Source organism: Phacochoerus africanus, chromosome 1, assembly GCF_016906955.1.
Source record: "Phacochoerus africanus isolate WHEZ1 chromosome 1, ROS_Pafr_v1, whole genome shotgun sequence".
Lineage (NCBI taxonomy): Eukaryota > Metazoa > Chordata > Mammalia > Artiodactyla > Suidae > Phacochoerus > Phacochoerus africanus.
This window is the reverse complement of record NC_062544.1, coordinates 198,030,421-198,046,257: the sequence shown is the minus strand read 5'-3', so window position 1 is coordinate 198,046,257 and position 15,837 is coordinate 198,030,421. Positions and strand designations below refer to the sequence as shown.

At 36.9% G+C, this 15,837-nt stretch overlaps 1 protein-coding gene across 2 annotated transcripts; it reads right to left on the bottom strand.

The window, feature by feature from the left end:
- Positions 1 to 551: 551 nt before the first annotated feature.
- Positions 552 to 15,774, bottom strand: NDUFB5 (NADH:ubiquinone oxidoreductase subunit B5). 2 transcript variants are annotated; one of them, XM_047786995.1, is made up of 6 exons: positions 15,602 to 15,769; positions 9,430 to 9,518; positions 8,044 to 8,110; positions 6,892 to 6,953; positions 5,726 to 5,832; positions 552 to 785 (listed from the first exon to the last, which is right to left on the bottom strand). In XM_047786995.1, the coding sequence occupies exons 1-6, from the start codon at positions 15,723 to 15,725 to the stop codon at positions 665 to 667; spliced, it is 570 nt and encodes a 189-aa protein (XP_047642951.1). In that variant the 5' UTR covers positions 15,726 to 15,769; the 3' UTR covers positions 552 to 664. The 2 variants fall into 2 exon arrangements, with proteins under 2 accessions (XP_047642951.1, XP_047642962.1); XM_047787006.1 differs by lacking the exon at positions 5,726 to 5,832 and having other exon boundaries at positions 15,602 to 15,774.
- Between the last annotated feature and the right edge of the window lie 63 nt (positions 15,775 to 15,837).

Here is a 15,837-nt window from a genome sequence, read left to right as displayed (position 1 = left end):
TACTCACATGTATGCAAACTACCATATTTCCTGATATTTAACATTAGACTTCTCTAACTTCCATTTACCAAATAACACATTAATCTTTCAAAACTATATCTTTATGAGTTAACAAATTCCTATTTCTCCAAGTTTCTTTCCTAAATATTTTTAACTTATTTATTTATTTATGCATGCTGCGTCTGCAGCATGCAGAAGTTCTAGGGCCAGGGATTGAACTTAGGCTACACCAATGACCCAAGCCACAGCTGTGACAACCCGATTCTTAACCAGTTGAGCCACTAGGGAACTTTCTATATATATATATGTATATATATACTCTATTAACTTTCTTAAAAAAGAAAGTTCAAACCCCCAAATCAAAAGGCTCTGCCTTTCACAATGTATACATATAAACCCCCAAATCAAAAGGCTCTGCCTTTCACAATGTATACATATATAAAATCATCATAATGTACACTTAAAACATCTTACAATTTTGTCAATTATACCTCAATAAGGCTGGGGAAAAAACTCTGAAATCATACACAAAGCCTCAATCTAAACCAAAGTTGAGAAGCAATGAAGAGGATCTTTTATTCATCACACAGAAAAAAATACAGAATACATTTAGTAATTTATTTTTCCTGAAAGAGAATATATTTATATTTAGAGAAATAAAAGATTAGTTGTCAGGAGTTGTTTTTGGAGAATGATCAATAAGTGCCTTATCAATGGTTGGATACTGATACCACGGACCATCGCCTCTTGCACGCATTAATCTTCGAACTTCTAGCTCCTTTAACCTGTAATGAGTGGAATAGTGACATTGTAATGACCGCATTTCCAACTATAAATTTAATGAATTCTATCTATAAAGAATAACCACTTGGGAACTTCCATATGCTGCAGGCGTGGCTCTAAAAACCAAAAAAAAAAAAAAAAAAAAAAAAAAAGAAAAAAAGAAAAACATTCTCTAATTCTAAGACCTATTTATCTGTCCTCATCCTTCTTCCCAAACCGGGTAATTTCTACTCTAGAAAGATAGTTTGCTTCTTCCACAGCCAAGCCTTTGTACAAACTACCATATATTCCTGAAATAGTCCCTCTCTATCAAGACTTTTACTTTCCATTTTTATAGACTACATACTAACCTTTTTTTTGGCTTTTTAGGACCATACCTCTGGCATATGGAAGTTCCCAGGCTAAGGGTGGAATCAGAATTGCAGCTGCCAGCCTATACCACAGCCACAGCAACACAGAATCTGAGCTGCATCTGCAACCTACACCACAGCTCACGGCAATGCTGGATACTTAACCCACTGAGCATCCTCATGGATATTAGTCAGGTTCATTTCTGCTGCACCACAAAGGGAACTCCCATACTAACTTTTCGCATGATTGGAAATATATCGCAGTAAAATTGTTTTTATTAACCCTAACCAGCTTATCAACCCTATCTGTGATAATGTATATAAGATAATATACTTATCTTTTTTTAGGATTAAATATCATCTTTTTTCTTTTGTACTCTTTAGAATGTAATTATCCAAAATCCAAGTAATGAAAATATTCATCAAAGTGCACTAGTTAAGTAAATTATGCTTCATCCATTTAACGAATACCCTACGTACTTGTTAAAAAGAATGAGGGAGGAGTTCCCATTGTGGCTTGTGGATTAGGAACTTGACACAGTATCCATGAGGATGCAGGTTTGATTCCTGGCTTCACTCAGTGGGCTAAGGATCTGTTGTTGCCGTAAGCTGCAGCATAGGTTGCAGATTCAGCTCAAATCTGGCATTGCTGTGGCACAGGCCGGCAGATGCAGTTACAATTCGATCTCTAGCTAGGGAATTTCTATATGCCATGGAACTTTCATATGCTGCAGGTGAGGCTGTAAAAAGAAAAAAAAATTATGGATGTGTTGATTTTGGATTCTTTTTTATCATATAAATCCTCAGTGTACATTATTACAATACTTTTGACAAACTCATCCTATGACCCCAGTTTTAATAACTTCAAGAAATTATTAATCTATGTGTTGTGACTGAGAAATACTATAACAAACCTATAATACTATAACAAACCTATAATAATAAAATAATAAATTTAAGTCAAAAAAAATAGAGGGAATTACAATACTTTTGACAAACTCATCCTATGACCCCAGTTTTAATAACTTCAAGAAATTATTAATCTATGTGTTGTGACTGAGAAATACTATAACAAACCTATAATAATAAAATAATAAATTTAAATAAAAAAAAAATAGAGGGAAACCTCTACAGTAACATGGAAGGACAGGACAGATATACTGTTAGGTTAAAAGTGCAAGGTATAAAACGAGTACATGTAGCATCTTCCCATTTCATTAAAAAACAGAAAAAAATCACCTTCTATATATATACACACACACACATGCAAAGTATTAAAATTCTGGAAGACTAGGAGTTCCTGTCGTAGCTCAGCAGAAATGAATCTGACTAGCATCCAGGAGGACACAGGTTCGATCCCTGGCCCCACTCAGTAGGTTAAGAATCCAGCGTTGCTGTGAGCTGTGGTGTAGGTTGAAGATGCGGCTTGGATCTCACGTTGCTGTGACTGTGGCTGTAGCATAGGCCAGCAGCTGTAACTTCGATTCAACCCCTACTCTGGGAACCTCCATGTGCCACGGGTGCAGCCCTAAGACAAAAAAAGAAAAAATTCTGGAAGACCAAAATAATGGTTATTTCTGTAATAATCAATTATGGAAGATAGTCCCTTTTAATTTTATATTTTTCTTTTAAGCTTCAGTTTTCCAAATACTCAAACATATATATTTTTTTAAAACTGTAGATATTCCCATTCCATGCTCACACTGGCATCTTTTAGAGGTAAAAGTCAGTGTCCTGTTTTTTGTTTTCACTTTCGCTTTGTTTTGAAACTGTTTAGGATCTCTAAATTCCTTGGAAATTTTGGGATCTGGTGTTTTATTTGGAACTTAAAGGTACATGTCTGAAGTTCAAAAATGTCGAAAGTTAACTAAGTATGAGGCATAATGCTATTCCAAGCTTAATGACAGTTCTAGATGGTAACTACATACACATGTAATTACTTATCTAGAAAACAAGCCAATCATATATTCATTTAATCATTTAAATATCTTTAAGTATCACAGTAATTTTTGTAAACTTAAAAATTTAAAACAGGGAGGTCCCGCCGTGGCGCAGCAAAAACGAACCCTACTAGGAAACACGAGCTTGTGGGTTCCATCCCTGGCCTCACTCAGTGGGTTAAGGATCTAGTGTTGTAGTGAGCTGTGGTGTAGGTCACAGATGTGGCTTGGATCTGGCATTGCTGTGGCTGTGGTATAGGCCGGCGGCTATAGCTCCGATTGGACTCCTAGCCTGGGAACCTCCATATGCCGCAGAGTGGCCCTAAAGAAAAAAAAAAAAATTTAAAACAGGAAGAACTGAAAGATCAATGGTAGCCTGAGGCTAAGAGTAGGAGATGGGGACCGACTGAAAGGGACAGGAAAGAGACTCATTAGGTGATCGAAATGACCTTGATTGTGGTGGTTAGATATATATTTTTGTCAAAACTCACTGAACTTACTGGGTACATTTGATTGTATGTCAACCTCACTCCAAATACCAAAATAAATTTCAGATAAGATTGTATTTAAACAATCCTTAGCAAAAGGAAATATGAGGAACAATAAAACAAATAATTTTGGACTTGTATACTTACTTATTTTATTACTACCAGAGACCTATGCATTACACAAAATTCCAAAAGCTAAAGACTGACAAACCTGACAATTCAAGGAGTAAACACATATAAAGTAATTAAACCATCAGTACACAGTAAGTGTTCAAAAACATATTAGCTACTATTGCATTTTAGTTATCTGAAACATAAAAACACTATGTTGCAAAAAAATTCTACACTGTCAGAAGACAAATTGACAATCTAGGAAACATTTTAATTAATGCACAAATTAGCAGAAAAATGAGCAATTTATGAAAAAGAAATACATATGATCAATGGATATGTGAAAAAATACTCAATTTTGCCAAAAAATACAAAATTGAAATAACATTTTTCTATCTTATCAGCAAAAATGTTTAGGTTTTTTTGTTGTTGTTTTGTTGTTTTTTTTGTCTTTTTGCCTTTTCTAGGGCCACTCCTGCGGCATATGGAGGTTCCCAGGCTAGGGGTTGAATTGGAGCTGTAGCTGCCGGCCCACGCCAGAGCCATAGCAACGCCAGATCCAAGCCGAGTCTGTGACCTACACCACAGCTCACGGCTACACCAGATCCTTAAACCACGGAGCAAGTCCAGGGATCGAACCCACGACCTCATGGTTCCTAGTCGGATTCATTAACCCTTGAGCCATGACGGGAACTCTTAAAAATGTTTAGGTTTGATAAATCCCATTACTGGGATAGGTATGGAGAAAGAGAATTATCACATACTGGTGACAGAAAAGACTAGTGCAACTTTTTAAAGAAGAGTTCAACAATAGCTTCCTAGAATTTAAAACAGAATATTTTGTTTACTAGTGTCACTGCTAGGAATTATATTCCAATTACACTGAATAAATATACAAAAATATACATATGAGGATATTCACTGCAGCACAATGTATATCAAATAACTTGGAAAGAGCCTAAGTACCAATAATAACAATAAAAAAATTAAGCACATCCTCCAGTGTAGCCATTAAAAAGAATGAAGTATATGCTATTACAGAAAGATAACCAAGATACAGTTGGTTCTCCTTATCCTTGGATACAAAACCCTCGGACATAGAAAGCCACTGTACTGTGTCATTTAATTAATTAATTAATTATTTCAGGGGAGGGGGGAGAGCATGTCCACAGCATGTGGAAGTTCCCAGGCCAGGGACCAAACCCAAGCCACAACAATGACCCAAGCCACTGCAGGGACAATGCTGGATCCTTAACCTGCTGCATCACATGGGAACTCCTATACTGTGTCATTTTATATATGGGACTTGAACATCCTTGGATTTTGCTATCTGCTGGAGGTATCCTTCTCAGATACCAAGACATAACTGTATATTTAAGAGCAAGGTCAGGACAAGGTACAGAACAGTGTTGATAACGGGACTCCATTTGTATTAATATATTTTTTAATGCATAAAAATTTTTATAGGAACATATATAAGAAATCATTAAATAGTGGTCACCTCTAAGGATGAACTGGGTGTAGAAGAAAAGAAACTTTAGGGGGAGAGAGAGGGAAGGGCTGCCTTGCACTTAAAGAGTCAGAACATTTTAAAATAGCTGATTTTTAGGGCCACAGCTGCAGCATATGGAAGTTCCCAGGCTCTGGGTCGAATTGGAGCTGTAGCTGGTTGGCCTATGCCACAGCCACAGCAATGTGGGATCCGAGCCTCATCTTCGAACTACACCACAGCTCAGGGCAATGCCAGATCCTTAACCCACTGAGCAAGGTCAGGGATCAAACCCTCATGCTCATGGATACTAGTCGGGCTTGTTACTACTGAGCCACAATGGGAACTTCCTAAAAAAGAATTCTTTTTAATCTGACAGATATTATCTCCTAATAGTCACCAATTCATTCTCTACTCTAAACAGGCTAATTCTCCCCCAATCTTCACCCTTTGACATAGAGCATCCTACAGTGTTGAAACAGTTTTATTAAATTTCTTCTTGTGGTTTGCAACTGAAGGAAAGGACTTTGTTCCCTGCACACACACCCCCCTTTTTTCTTTTACCGTAAGTCAGCCTTTTCAGCTTCAATTTGAAGGATGGCCATCGTTTTTTCATAATTCTTTTCAGGACCATCATAGAAAGTTCGAGCAATCCATCTTGATATAGGATGCTACAGAAAAAAATTTGTTTAAAATTAGTGTTTATAAAGTACTTTTGCTTTCCCAGTTTACTATTCTTCTAAAATGACCATCTCAGGTAAATCAGTAACACTTACTATGTGTCAACCACTTTATATACATTTTAAATAATTTTAATTCATTAGGTAGATACTTCCTTTGTCCTCATTTATAGATTAGCAAATTCCACAAGGTTATACAGTTACCAGGTTGCAGCATCTGGACTCAGGCCAGGTCTGTCTGATTCTAAAACCTGTGCTCTTTCCTATTACACTAGGCCCTGAGTATCTTCAACTGCAAATCCAGGATTTGGTGATCCAAAAATGGAGTTCTTTCCATTAGTCAGTGATAAACCAATTGTATGGTTTACCTTAAGACTTAATAATATGGTATTTCTTTTCTTAAATATAATTCATTCAGATAATAAAACATGATTAAGATACACTATAATTAAGGTCATCTCACTAAAACACTTATAAAGACAAATAACAGAATTAATTTGGGGTTTAAGTAGACAGTATGATAAAATGACTAATTAATACTACAGGTTCTGCACTGGTTCTGGAGTCAAGACTGCCTGCTTTCACATACTGGTCCTATCCCTTGGACAGGTTACTTAACATCTTTTAAGCTTCAGCTTCTTCATCTCTAAAGTTGAAATAATAATAGTACCCTTAATGGAATGAGATAATATGTGCAAAACACTTATCATAGTGCCTGCTACAGAGTGCTACAGATGCTCAATAAATAAAAGCTTGCATTAGTATTGATACAATCTTTCCTCTGGTGTTGAACGTAGGATAAATTCTGCTTGTTATTCTGCTAGGTTGAGAATATAGTGTAGAATCAGTCTTTAAAAAAACCATAAAGCTTAAGGCAATAATACAATGCAGAATGTTACCAAAAGAAGTTTCCTGTGAAAAGTGAGCACAAATATATCATTTACATCATGTCAAAAATTGAATACAGATCTGTATCACAATTGCTAAATTAAGACATTAACTAGTACATTGACCAGTACACTGAAATAAATTTTAGTGACCTACACCAACCTTGAAATATTCCCAGTGTTCTGGGACATAGCCTTCTGGAATATCTGCCAACTCAGCTTCACCTAATAAGAGAAAACAATGATGTTCAACTTTAGTATCAGAAATTTATAACATTAATTCTTCACTATTTAAGTAAGAAGCCAACTTTCTGGGATTTTAAAGAAATCTTTTGTTTTGTACCAATGAAGATATCTAATATTTTAAATTCATTTCAATCTGGTGGAAAATTAATTCATTCATTAGATAGTTTTTAGCTGTCTTCCATGTGTAAGGCATTATACATAGGCATTATATGAGAGTTCCCGTTTTGTTTTCATAGTGTAACAAGATACAATAAAAGACACATTATTCCTTCTGAGTTTCCCTAAACCTCCTAGAAAACATTTTAGGATTCAAGAAGCTAGAAGCACAGAACTTTCTCAGGAAAATCTAATATTTACTGTCATTCACAAATCCATTCTTTTTTGGAATATTATCATTTTATATGTTCCAGGATGGATTAAAAAAAACTCGTCCATCCCTCACCTTCTCTTCCACCTCTCTATTTTCCTTATTCAGACTTGTCAAAGCTTGTTTTGAGAAATGAGAAGGAGAAAGAAGAAAAGGTCTTTTATATGGCCTAGAGGGTCAGTGACCTTAAAGGGTTTTGGGGGGGAAAAAACGATTAAAATAAAAAGCCACTGAGCACATTATAAATTTATTTAAAAACAAAACACACTGAACACAACTGACCAAGATCTGGTTATTTTAAAGGGGAGTTCCTATCATGGCTCAGTGGTTAATGAACCCAACTAGTACCATGAGGACGCAGGTTCAATTCCTTGCCTTGCTCAGTGGGTTAAAGATCCAGCATTGCCATGAGCTGTGGTGTAGGTCACAGACACAGCTCAGATCTGGTGTTGTTGTGGTTGTGGTGTAAGCTGGAGGCTACAGCTCCGATTCGACGCCTAGCCTGGGAACTTCCATATGCTGGGGGTACAGACCTAAATAGACAAAAAAAAAAAAAAAAGATTTGGTTACTTTAAGATAAATTCCCATGCTTATGTTTATTATTTAAAGAACTTGTCCTTATAATATCCATAATTTCTTTTTTATATTAATGTACACAGGTTTTAAAAATTTATCAATTTAGTTGGTGGGGGAGATACTTACCAATGAATACATTCACCAGAGTTATGCCAACTGCTACTGGAATTCCAGTCAACAAAATATAGAATCTCTGTTAAGATTGAAAAAAAAAAAGTTTTCACATAAACATTTTCTACCTCTCTTTCCCCACTCTCAAACTGTCCTCATTATGTGATTTACTTATAGTTCTTATAAAATAAACTTGTCAAATTGGAGATGTGATATCAAATTATTTATTTCTGTAATCTTCTTTTCCTCCAGCTTTTAGATGTTTATAGTTAGCATCATTAATGGAAAAAAGGCAAGACTAATTATACAAGTGTAATACAATATATATTTAAATGATTTTTCATTTTTTGGTTAAAACAATGTAATGAAAGAAATTTCTATATTACAAATTAAAGCATAATAACATTACGCTGATTTCTAAAGTTTGAGTTGGTTGTCAAAGGAAAAATGGGGTCTCAACCATGGGGAGGAAGAAGGGCATTAAGCACAATGGGCAGGCAAGAGGGGTTCTAGAGGGGAGCCAGTGCTCAGATGCTGGGCAACAGCCTGAGGACCAGCAGCAAAGAGTCCAGACAATCTTCCACCATCTAAGTCTCTACTTTTCCTTAGAGTCCTGAGATACAAACATATGATCAATACCCTGCTTCACTCTCTGAAATCAAGGTTCTTAAACAACAAAGAAATAAAAAATCATATCCCCAAATAATGGAGTTACTTGTTTAAAGAAGTCCTTCAAAGAGTTCTTCAGTAATTTAAAGAATATTTTAGTAATATGACTAATAATCCCCAATGAATACTTTTTTTTTCAGGGAACACAGATGATATTTCAAAACCCCATGAGAAGAAAGGAATAGTTCAATTTTTACCTCTAATAAGTATGAATTTTTTTTTGAAAAAGGAAAGTTTCACTAATTTAAAAATAAATTCAATAACAAATCAGATCTTACCATACAATCTCAGTATTTTTTGAGAAAAGGAATATAATTTTATAAAATGAAATCTGTTATGAAATGAAAAATGTTTTCTAAATAGGAAAAAATTCCTATTGGTATGTAAAGAGTTTAATTCAACAAAAATTTCAACTCACAAGTGGGTGGGAGAGATGGACTAGTGGTTTGAGATTGACACATGCACACTAAGGTATATGAAATGACTGGCCAGCGGGCACCTGCTGTACAGCACAGAGAACTCTACCCAACATTTTGTGATCATCTATGTAGGAAAGCAATCTCAAAGAGAATGGATGTGTATATTTGTATAAATGAATCATTGTGTTGTATAGCAGAAATTAGAAAAACCTTGTAAATCAATTGTATGTCAATAAAAACTTGAAAAAATGAAAAAAAATTATGCACAAAAAGTAACTAAAAAATAAAAAACTCAAAAAAAATTTCAACTTACCATTAATTTCAAAAACCGCCTGTCATAGAATCCAGAAGGCTTGATGATAAACAGCCTTTTCCCATGGTCTCCACTGTGTCGCACGGGAGCTAGACATATTAAATTACCCTGTTATTTATAAGGTCTAAATGATGTAGTTCAATTTTGAGATAAAAATCAGATTATAAGAAAATGTACATGCATAAATGTTTACTAGGAATTAAGATAAAGCATCCCTGCTCTGCCAAAAACAGATACATATGATAAATATTTTTTAAAAACGCATGCTTCTTTATTTGAGTACTAAAGGCAGGGCAGATAGGATATCTTCAAAAAGAGACTGATGTACTGTTCTAAACTATAGCTCTCCTTATTTTTACTCAGTGTTGAAGAAATATCTAAATAATTATTTCAATTTACTCCAATAGCCCTCCCCTCTTCTGAAATTTATTCTTTAGGTCCAGATGACATCTTATCCTCCAGAAGCCAACATACTTCCCAACCAGATGAGAGCTTGTCTGCCTTTGAACAGCAATAAATTCTACTGATGTACATACTGGCTTTCACTGCCCCCACTGAAACATAAATGTCTTAAAGGCAGAAACAGTCTTTTTAATTTTGATAATAACAGAAATAGCTTGCAATGAATTTAGGAGGTTAATTCACAGAAGGATAGAGGCTGGTATGAATTTACTAAGTATAAATCATACTACTAAGGCTTCTAAAATAACAAGAGAATTTGACAAGGTAAATATATATTTCAGCAAATTATTTGAAAGATATAATAATTTTCCTGGATTAGATTTTTTTAAAAAAAATGGGCTGGATAACAGTACAAACCACTCTTTAATTCAATAAATACTTAAGTGTCTATTATGCACAGCTCTTACACTAGGCCTACAGTATAAGAGGCATATAGATCGTGCTGGGAGGAAAAAAAAAATAGATAACATAACTACAAATCTATAAGGACAAGAAAGAAAGAAACAGGATGCTGTGTCAGAAAAGCACAGGCTCAGAAGTACAGTTCTTCTTTAGACAGGATGGTGGAGTTAGGGATATGAGGAAGCACATTGTAAGCCGACAGAAATAGCTAGTTAGATGAAATCTGTAACACATAGTTGGTTGATTGCTTATACTCAAAAGATGTCAGTTACTTAATGCAGTAACCCGCCAAAGTGCTCTCTCAAGATTTCTATGAATAGCCTGGATGAGGTGGAGACGGCGCTCCTGAAGATACAGAGCTACTGCTATCATCAGTGACTACTTACTGATGAACTGGATTCCCTCTCAAAGTCTTCCTACATATTTACAAAAAGCTGAATCTGAAAGGATTATGTATAAGTGGAAAGGCCCTCCAGAAGTTTAGTTGCTCACAAACTTAAGAAAAGTCATTGGAAAAAAAAAAGTCATTGGTGTCACGTGGTTACCAAAAAATCCCAAAGGTAATCCAATCTTAATCTGATGTACCAGAAATACAGGGTCAAAACAGGAGCCCCTGCCTTCACCTCTTAATACGCCCTGCAGAAGTGTGTCCATCCCATAGCACACTGATTTAGAGGGACAATCTGGAGCACATCTCAAGTTAAGCCACCAGGATGGCCAACAACCTGGAAACTGACCTACAGAAACAGAAAGAACTGAGGCTGACAGGCTGAGAAAAAACAAATCAGGATAGAGACCAGGTAAGTGTCTTTAAATAGCTGAAGGCTGTCCAATGACAAGGGCTTACACTATTCTGTGTTGACCTGAAAGGAAGAACCAGGATCAATAGGCAGAAGAGAATTTTTTTTAGCTTAGTATGGGAAGAAATTTCTAACAATTTAAGTAGTTGAAAATAAAATGGACTGCCTCAATTCCCTTTAAGGAGTTATTCAAGTATCAGTAATAGGCTGTAACAAGGATTAACATACTATAAGGATTGGCCCAGAAGATTTCTCGGGTCCTTTCCCTCAAAGAATCTAAATAGATGGCCTCTCTTAGAGTAAAAAGACATCCCTTTTCTACTCATCCATCTCAAAGATTTCTTTCTGACACCAAGAACTTTTTCCTGCTTTCAGGTTTTTCCACTTACTTTCTCCTTTGCCTGGAAGTTTTTCCTTCAGGCTCTTTTGAACAGCTTCCTGCTCACCCCATCCTTTAGGGCTAAGATCAAATGTCACCTCCTCAAAGAAGTCTTCTCTGACCATCCTACCCAAAGCTGGTCGCCCACCTCTTCTCCTTAATATCATTTGGTTATTTCCTTTAGAACAATAAGCACTAAGCCAAATTATTTTGTTAAAGTCATCAGGTCAGGGTGACTTTTTTTTTACTCAGCACTGTTCCTCCAATGCCTTTAGTGTCTGCTATATGGTAGGAGTTCCATAAATACTGTTGAATTTATTTATTTATTTATTTTTAATCTTATGGCCACACTCACAGCATATGTAAGTTCCCAGGCCAGGGATTGAATCCAAGCCACAGCTGCAATCTGAACCACAGCTGCAGCAACAGCAGATCCTTTAAGCTACTGAGTTGGGTTAGGGAGTGAACTCTGCACCTCTGCAGTGAACCCAGCCACTGCAGTCTATAATCTCAAATTCCCTTTCAATCAGGCAGACACACACACACACACACACAGAAACACATAAGAATTAAACTCTATGTGGGGTTTAAGGACAGTCGATTACAAACGACACTATTAACAGATATGGAAATTGTAACAAACTATGGAAGAAAGTTTGGGCTGGCAGCAGTCTAGCAATATTAAACAGTAATGTAAACTTTCTTTACATATCACTATCCTATTGTTAAACAACAATTACTCAGGTAGTTAAATTTGCTAGATAACTGTTATAAATGTTCTAAAGCTTATTTCATAACACTAACTTTTTTTCAAATATTCTGAGCCTTCATGATTTATTGTTGGAGTAGGGCCATCTGCTTACAATCCAGAAATATTAGGGTGAACATTGCTTACAACTGGGTGGCTGCCAGGATTTCTGGAACTTAGATCTTTTTGTCACAAAAATAGGCATTTTCCATGACTCTCTAAAGCCTGGAATTTCTCAATTAGGTGTTCAGTAATTATGTGGAACTAAGATTCTTCAATGATCAATTCTTTTTAATGCAAATAACCTCAAGAAAGTTATGTTTTGGAAACTGTGGCACATGTGAGGATCAAATAAGACAATACAAGATTTTTTGTATGTCTCCACCAAGAGGTGGTCATTTTCTTTCCCTCATTCTCAGATTATTCCCAGTTCATGGCACTGCCAACTCGATTACCCAGGCTAAAAATCTAGTCACTTTCCTATGTCTCATTTGTCAATTGTCGGGGACTTCTGATTCTAAAATTCAAACTTTCTATTTCTTTCCTTGCCCTCTGCACCTCACCATCTCTGATAAGCAATTCAGTATCCACAAGCATACTACTGATGTTGCTTTTCTGCTGAAACACTCTTGGCTGCCTACAAAATCATTAAGATACTTTAGCTTGGTATTTAGTCTTTCCCCTAATTTGGTCGTAACTTCCCTCTTTTTAGACTTCTCTCTCAATACCTATCTATCCCAAGATCCCCATATTCAGATATATCAGAAAACACATCTTTGTTTTTTCTTTTTATGGCCACACCTACAGCATTTGGAAGTTCCCAGGCTAGGGGTCTAATTGGAGCTGCAGCTGAGGCCTATGCCACAGCCACAGCCACACCAGATCTGAGCCGAATCTGCAACCTACACTGCAGCTTGTGGCAACGCTCAATCCTTAACCCACTGAGCAAGGCCAGGGATTAAATCTGCATCCTCACCAAGACAACGTCGGGTCCTTAACTCAGCCAAAACAGGAACTCCAGAAAACACATCCTTTACTTTTCCGCCAACTTCACCTTTTAAGACTACCCCAGAATCCAATTAACATGCCCCATTCCCCATTTCTCAATTAAGTCCACACTACTTTGTTTATAAAATCATTTTAATACTCTTCAATTTTTAAGCCATAATATGTGCATGTCAGTCTTCAACATAAATTCTCTGCATCTGAGAGAACTTAAGCTCATTTCCAGAATTCCTTGATGTCTGACATTTAATAAATAATTTACTTTTATCTGCTCATTTTCTAAGAAAGTATTTCACTATGACTGATACCATGACAATACTAGATGTTTAAGAAAGGTGTGGCCACAGGGCTCTGCAGAAGGTGCTATAGACTTTTCGCACACACTTTTCACCACTACCGTTGAGGTAAGTTAAAATTATCACCCTTTTTAAAAACAAAAAACAGTTCTTATGGTAAGAAACAAGTTCACTTCAAAACAGCATTTCTAGAAAGATGCAAAATTAGGCAGAAACACATTTTAGGATTATAAACACTTGTCAACACAAAGGAGATTAATTTCCCCATCAAGTCAACAGAATATAAGCATGCTTGTAATAAAATCTTGTTTTTCACACATGAAGATATGCAAGTTCAGGGCAATTAAGTGCCTTCCACTAGCTTCCAGGTTGTGATGACCCAAGCTCACACAGCTACTAAACTTCAGAGCCAGAATTGGAACGTAGGCAGTCTATCTCCAGGGGAAACAAAACCAGACAAGGTTTTCCACTCTGATGGATCTTACATTCTCATAGGGGCAGACATAAATGATAATATAAAGCAGATTACAACCTTTCATTCCACAGTGGCAGAGTAGGCTTCACACATAAAATACCTTTGAAAACAGGTACACAGCTGAAACACAATAACATTCAGCATAACAATCAAATCCTTTCCGGATCCTGCTCCCAGTGGAAAGGTGCAAATTACCTGCAAGGATCATTCCAAAACTCCAAGAAAGGGGAGTAGTGTATATATAAAGAGGATCTAGGGGTGAAATTTTACCTCAGTTTATCTTCAATTAGGCATGATAAGAATTTTTTGGCTTTAAATTTCACCTCCTCTATAACTACGTATTGAATGCTTACAATGTATTTTTTTTTCAAGAGGAATTAAATGAATACCTTTAATATCTTAGAGTGGTGTCCAGCACATAAGTGCTCAATAAATGTTAGCTGATTATTCAATTTAATACAGGAATACACTTTTTTTTTTTTTGGTCTTTTTGCCATTTCTTGGGCTGCTCCTGCAGCATGTGGAGGTTCCCAGGCTAGGGGTCAAACCGGAGCCATAGCCACCGGCCTATGCCAGAGCCACAGCAACACGGGATCCGAGGGGCATCTGCAACCTACACCACAGCTCATAGCAACGCCGGATCCTCAACCCACTGAGCAAGGCCAGGGAGGGAACCAGCAACCTCATGGTTCCTGGTCGGATTCGTTAACCACTAAGCCACCACGGGAACTCCAGGAGTACACTGTTTTTATAAAAATTGAGTCACAGTTTTCTCATCTGTAAAGTGGGGGTAATATTATATACTCCCTTTATAGAATCCAAGAGGAAATAAAATATACTGAATACAAAGTATTTGATGTTTCCCCGCTATGATTATTCATTCTCCTAGAATTCAACTCACAGTGTCCAAGAGGATCTAAATAACCCCATCCCCCCGCAAGAAGGCAATGACTTTTCTAAGACCTAGGAACTTTTTCCTTATGGGTCCCTTCCTAAGATATTAAAAATAATTATTTTATGATTACATTCTATAAAACCATTACGATCCAGGCTGGATTCATCATCACATAATGCATTAACATTCTGGTCCTTTTCTTTCTGATTTTAAAATAAACTTAAGTTAAAACATTTTCGTAGACACCTAAAAATATCATCATGAAGGTACTGTGCCTACCAGATGAGTTAGCCCAGAGCCTCGTCACCTGTCTATATATTATTACTTAGCATGGGTGGGCTCCTCAGCAACGTGATTTCCCACCTTGTGAGACTGAAATCTAGCCCAGGTGGAACATATAAAGAATCTGGTGCCTGAGAAACATGGGTCTCAGCCCTGTGCCTTTCTAACCGCAGCTTCATCCTCAAATTAGCACCAACAGATCAGGTGAATGACAAAGTGTCTCACAAATTCTAATTAATAACTTTGACATGATCGATCTAATTCAGGAAATTCTCAGTCTCCTCACACAGCCCATGCTCCTTCTCTCAAGCCGCAAGTCCTCAATTTCTCCCCGCTCCCTCCGGATTCCACCAAGGTGACCCGGGAAAAGTCCTCTGTCTCTCCTGCCGCATTCCCTGACCGCGCTTTCTCCCAAAGCCAGCACTCACCGCCAGTCTTAGGAAAGCCATGGGTGAGGAAACCCCCGAATCCAAACCGTGTGCCAAGGCGGCTGCGGGACAGAGTGGCCACAGCAGTGACTGAAGCCCGCTGCAACAAACTCATTGCCGCCATGGTTACTATGGGCGAGAGAAGGGCGGGGAGGAGTAACGGGAGCCGAGAGTGTCAATTTCCTAACAAGGGCGAAGCCGGAAAACGGCCATGTTGACTGAGGGCAAAGCCAATT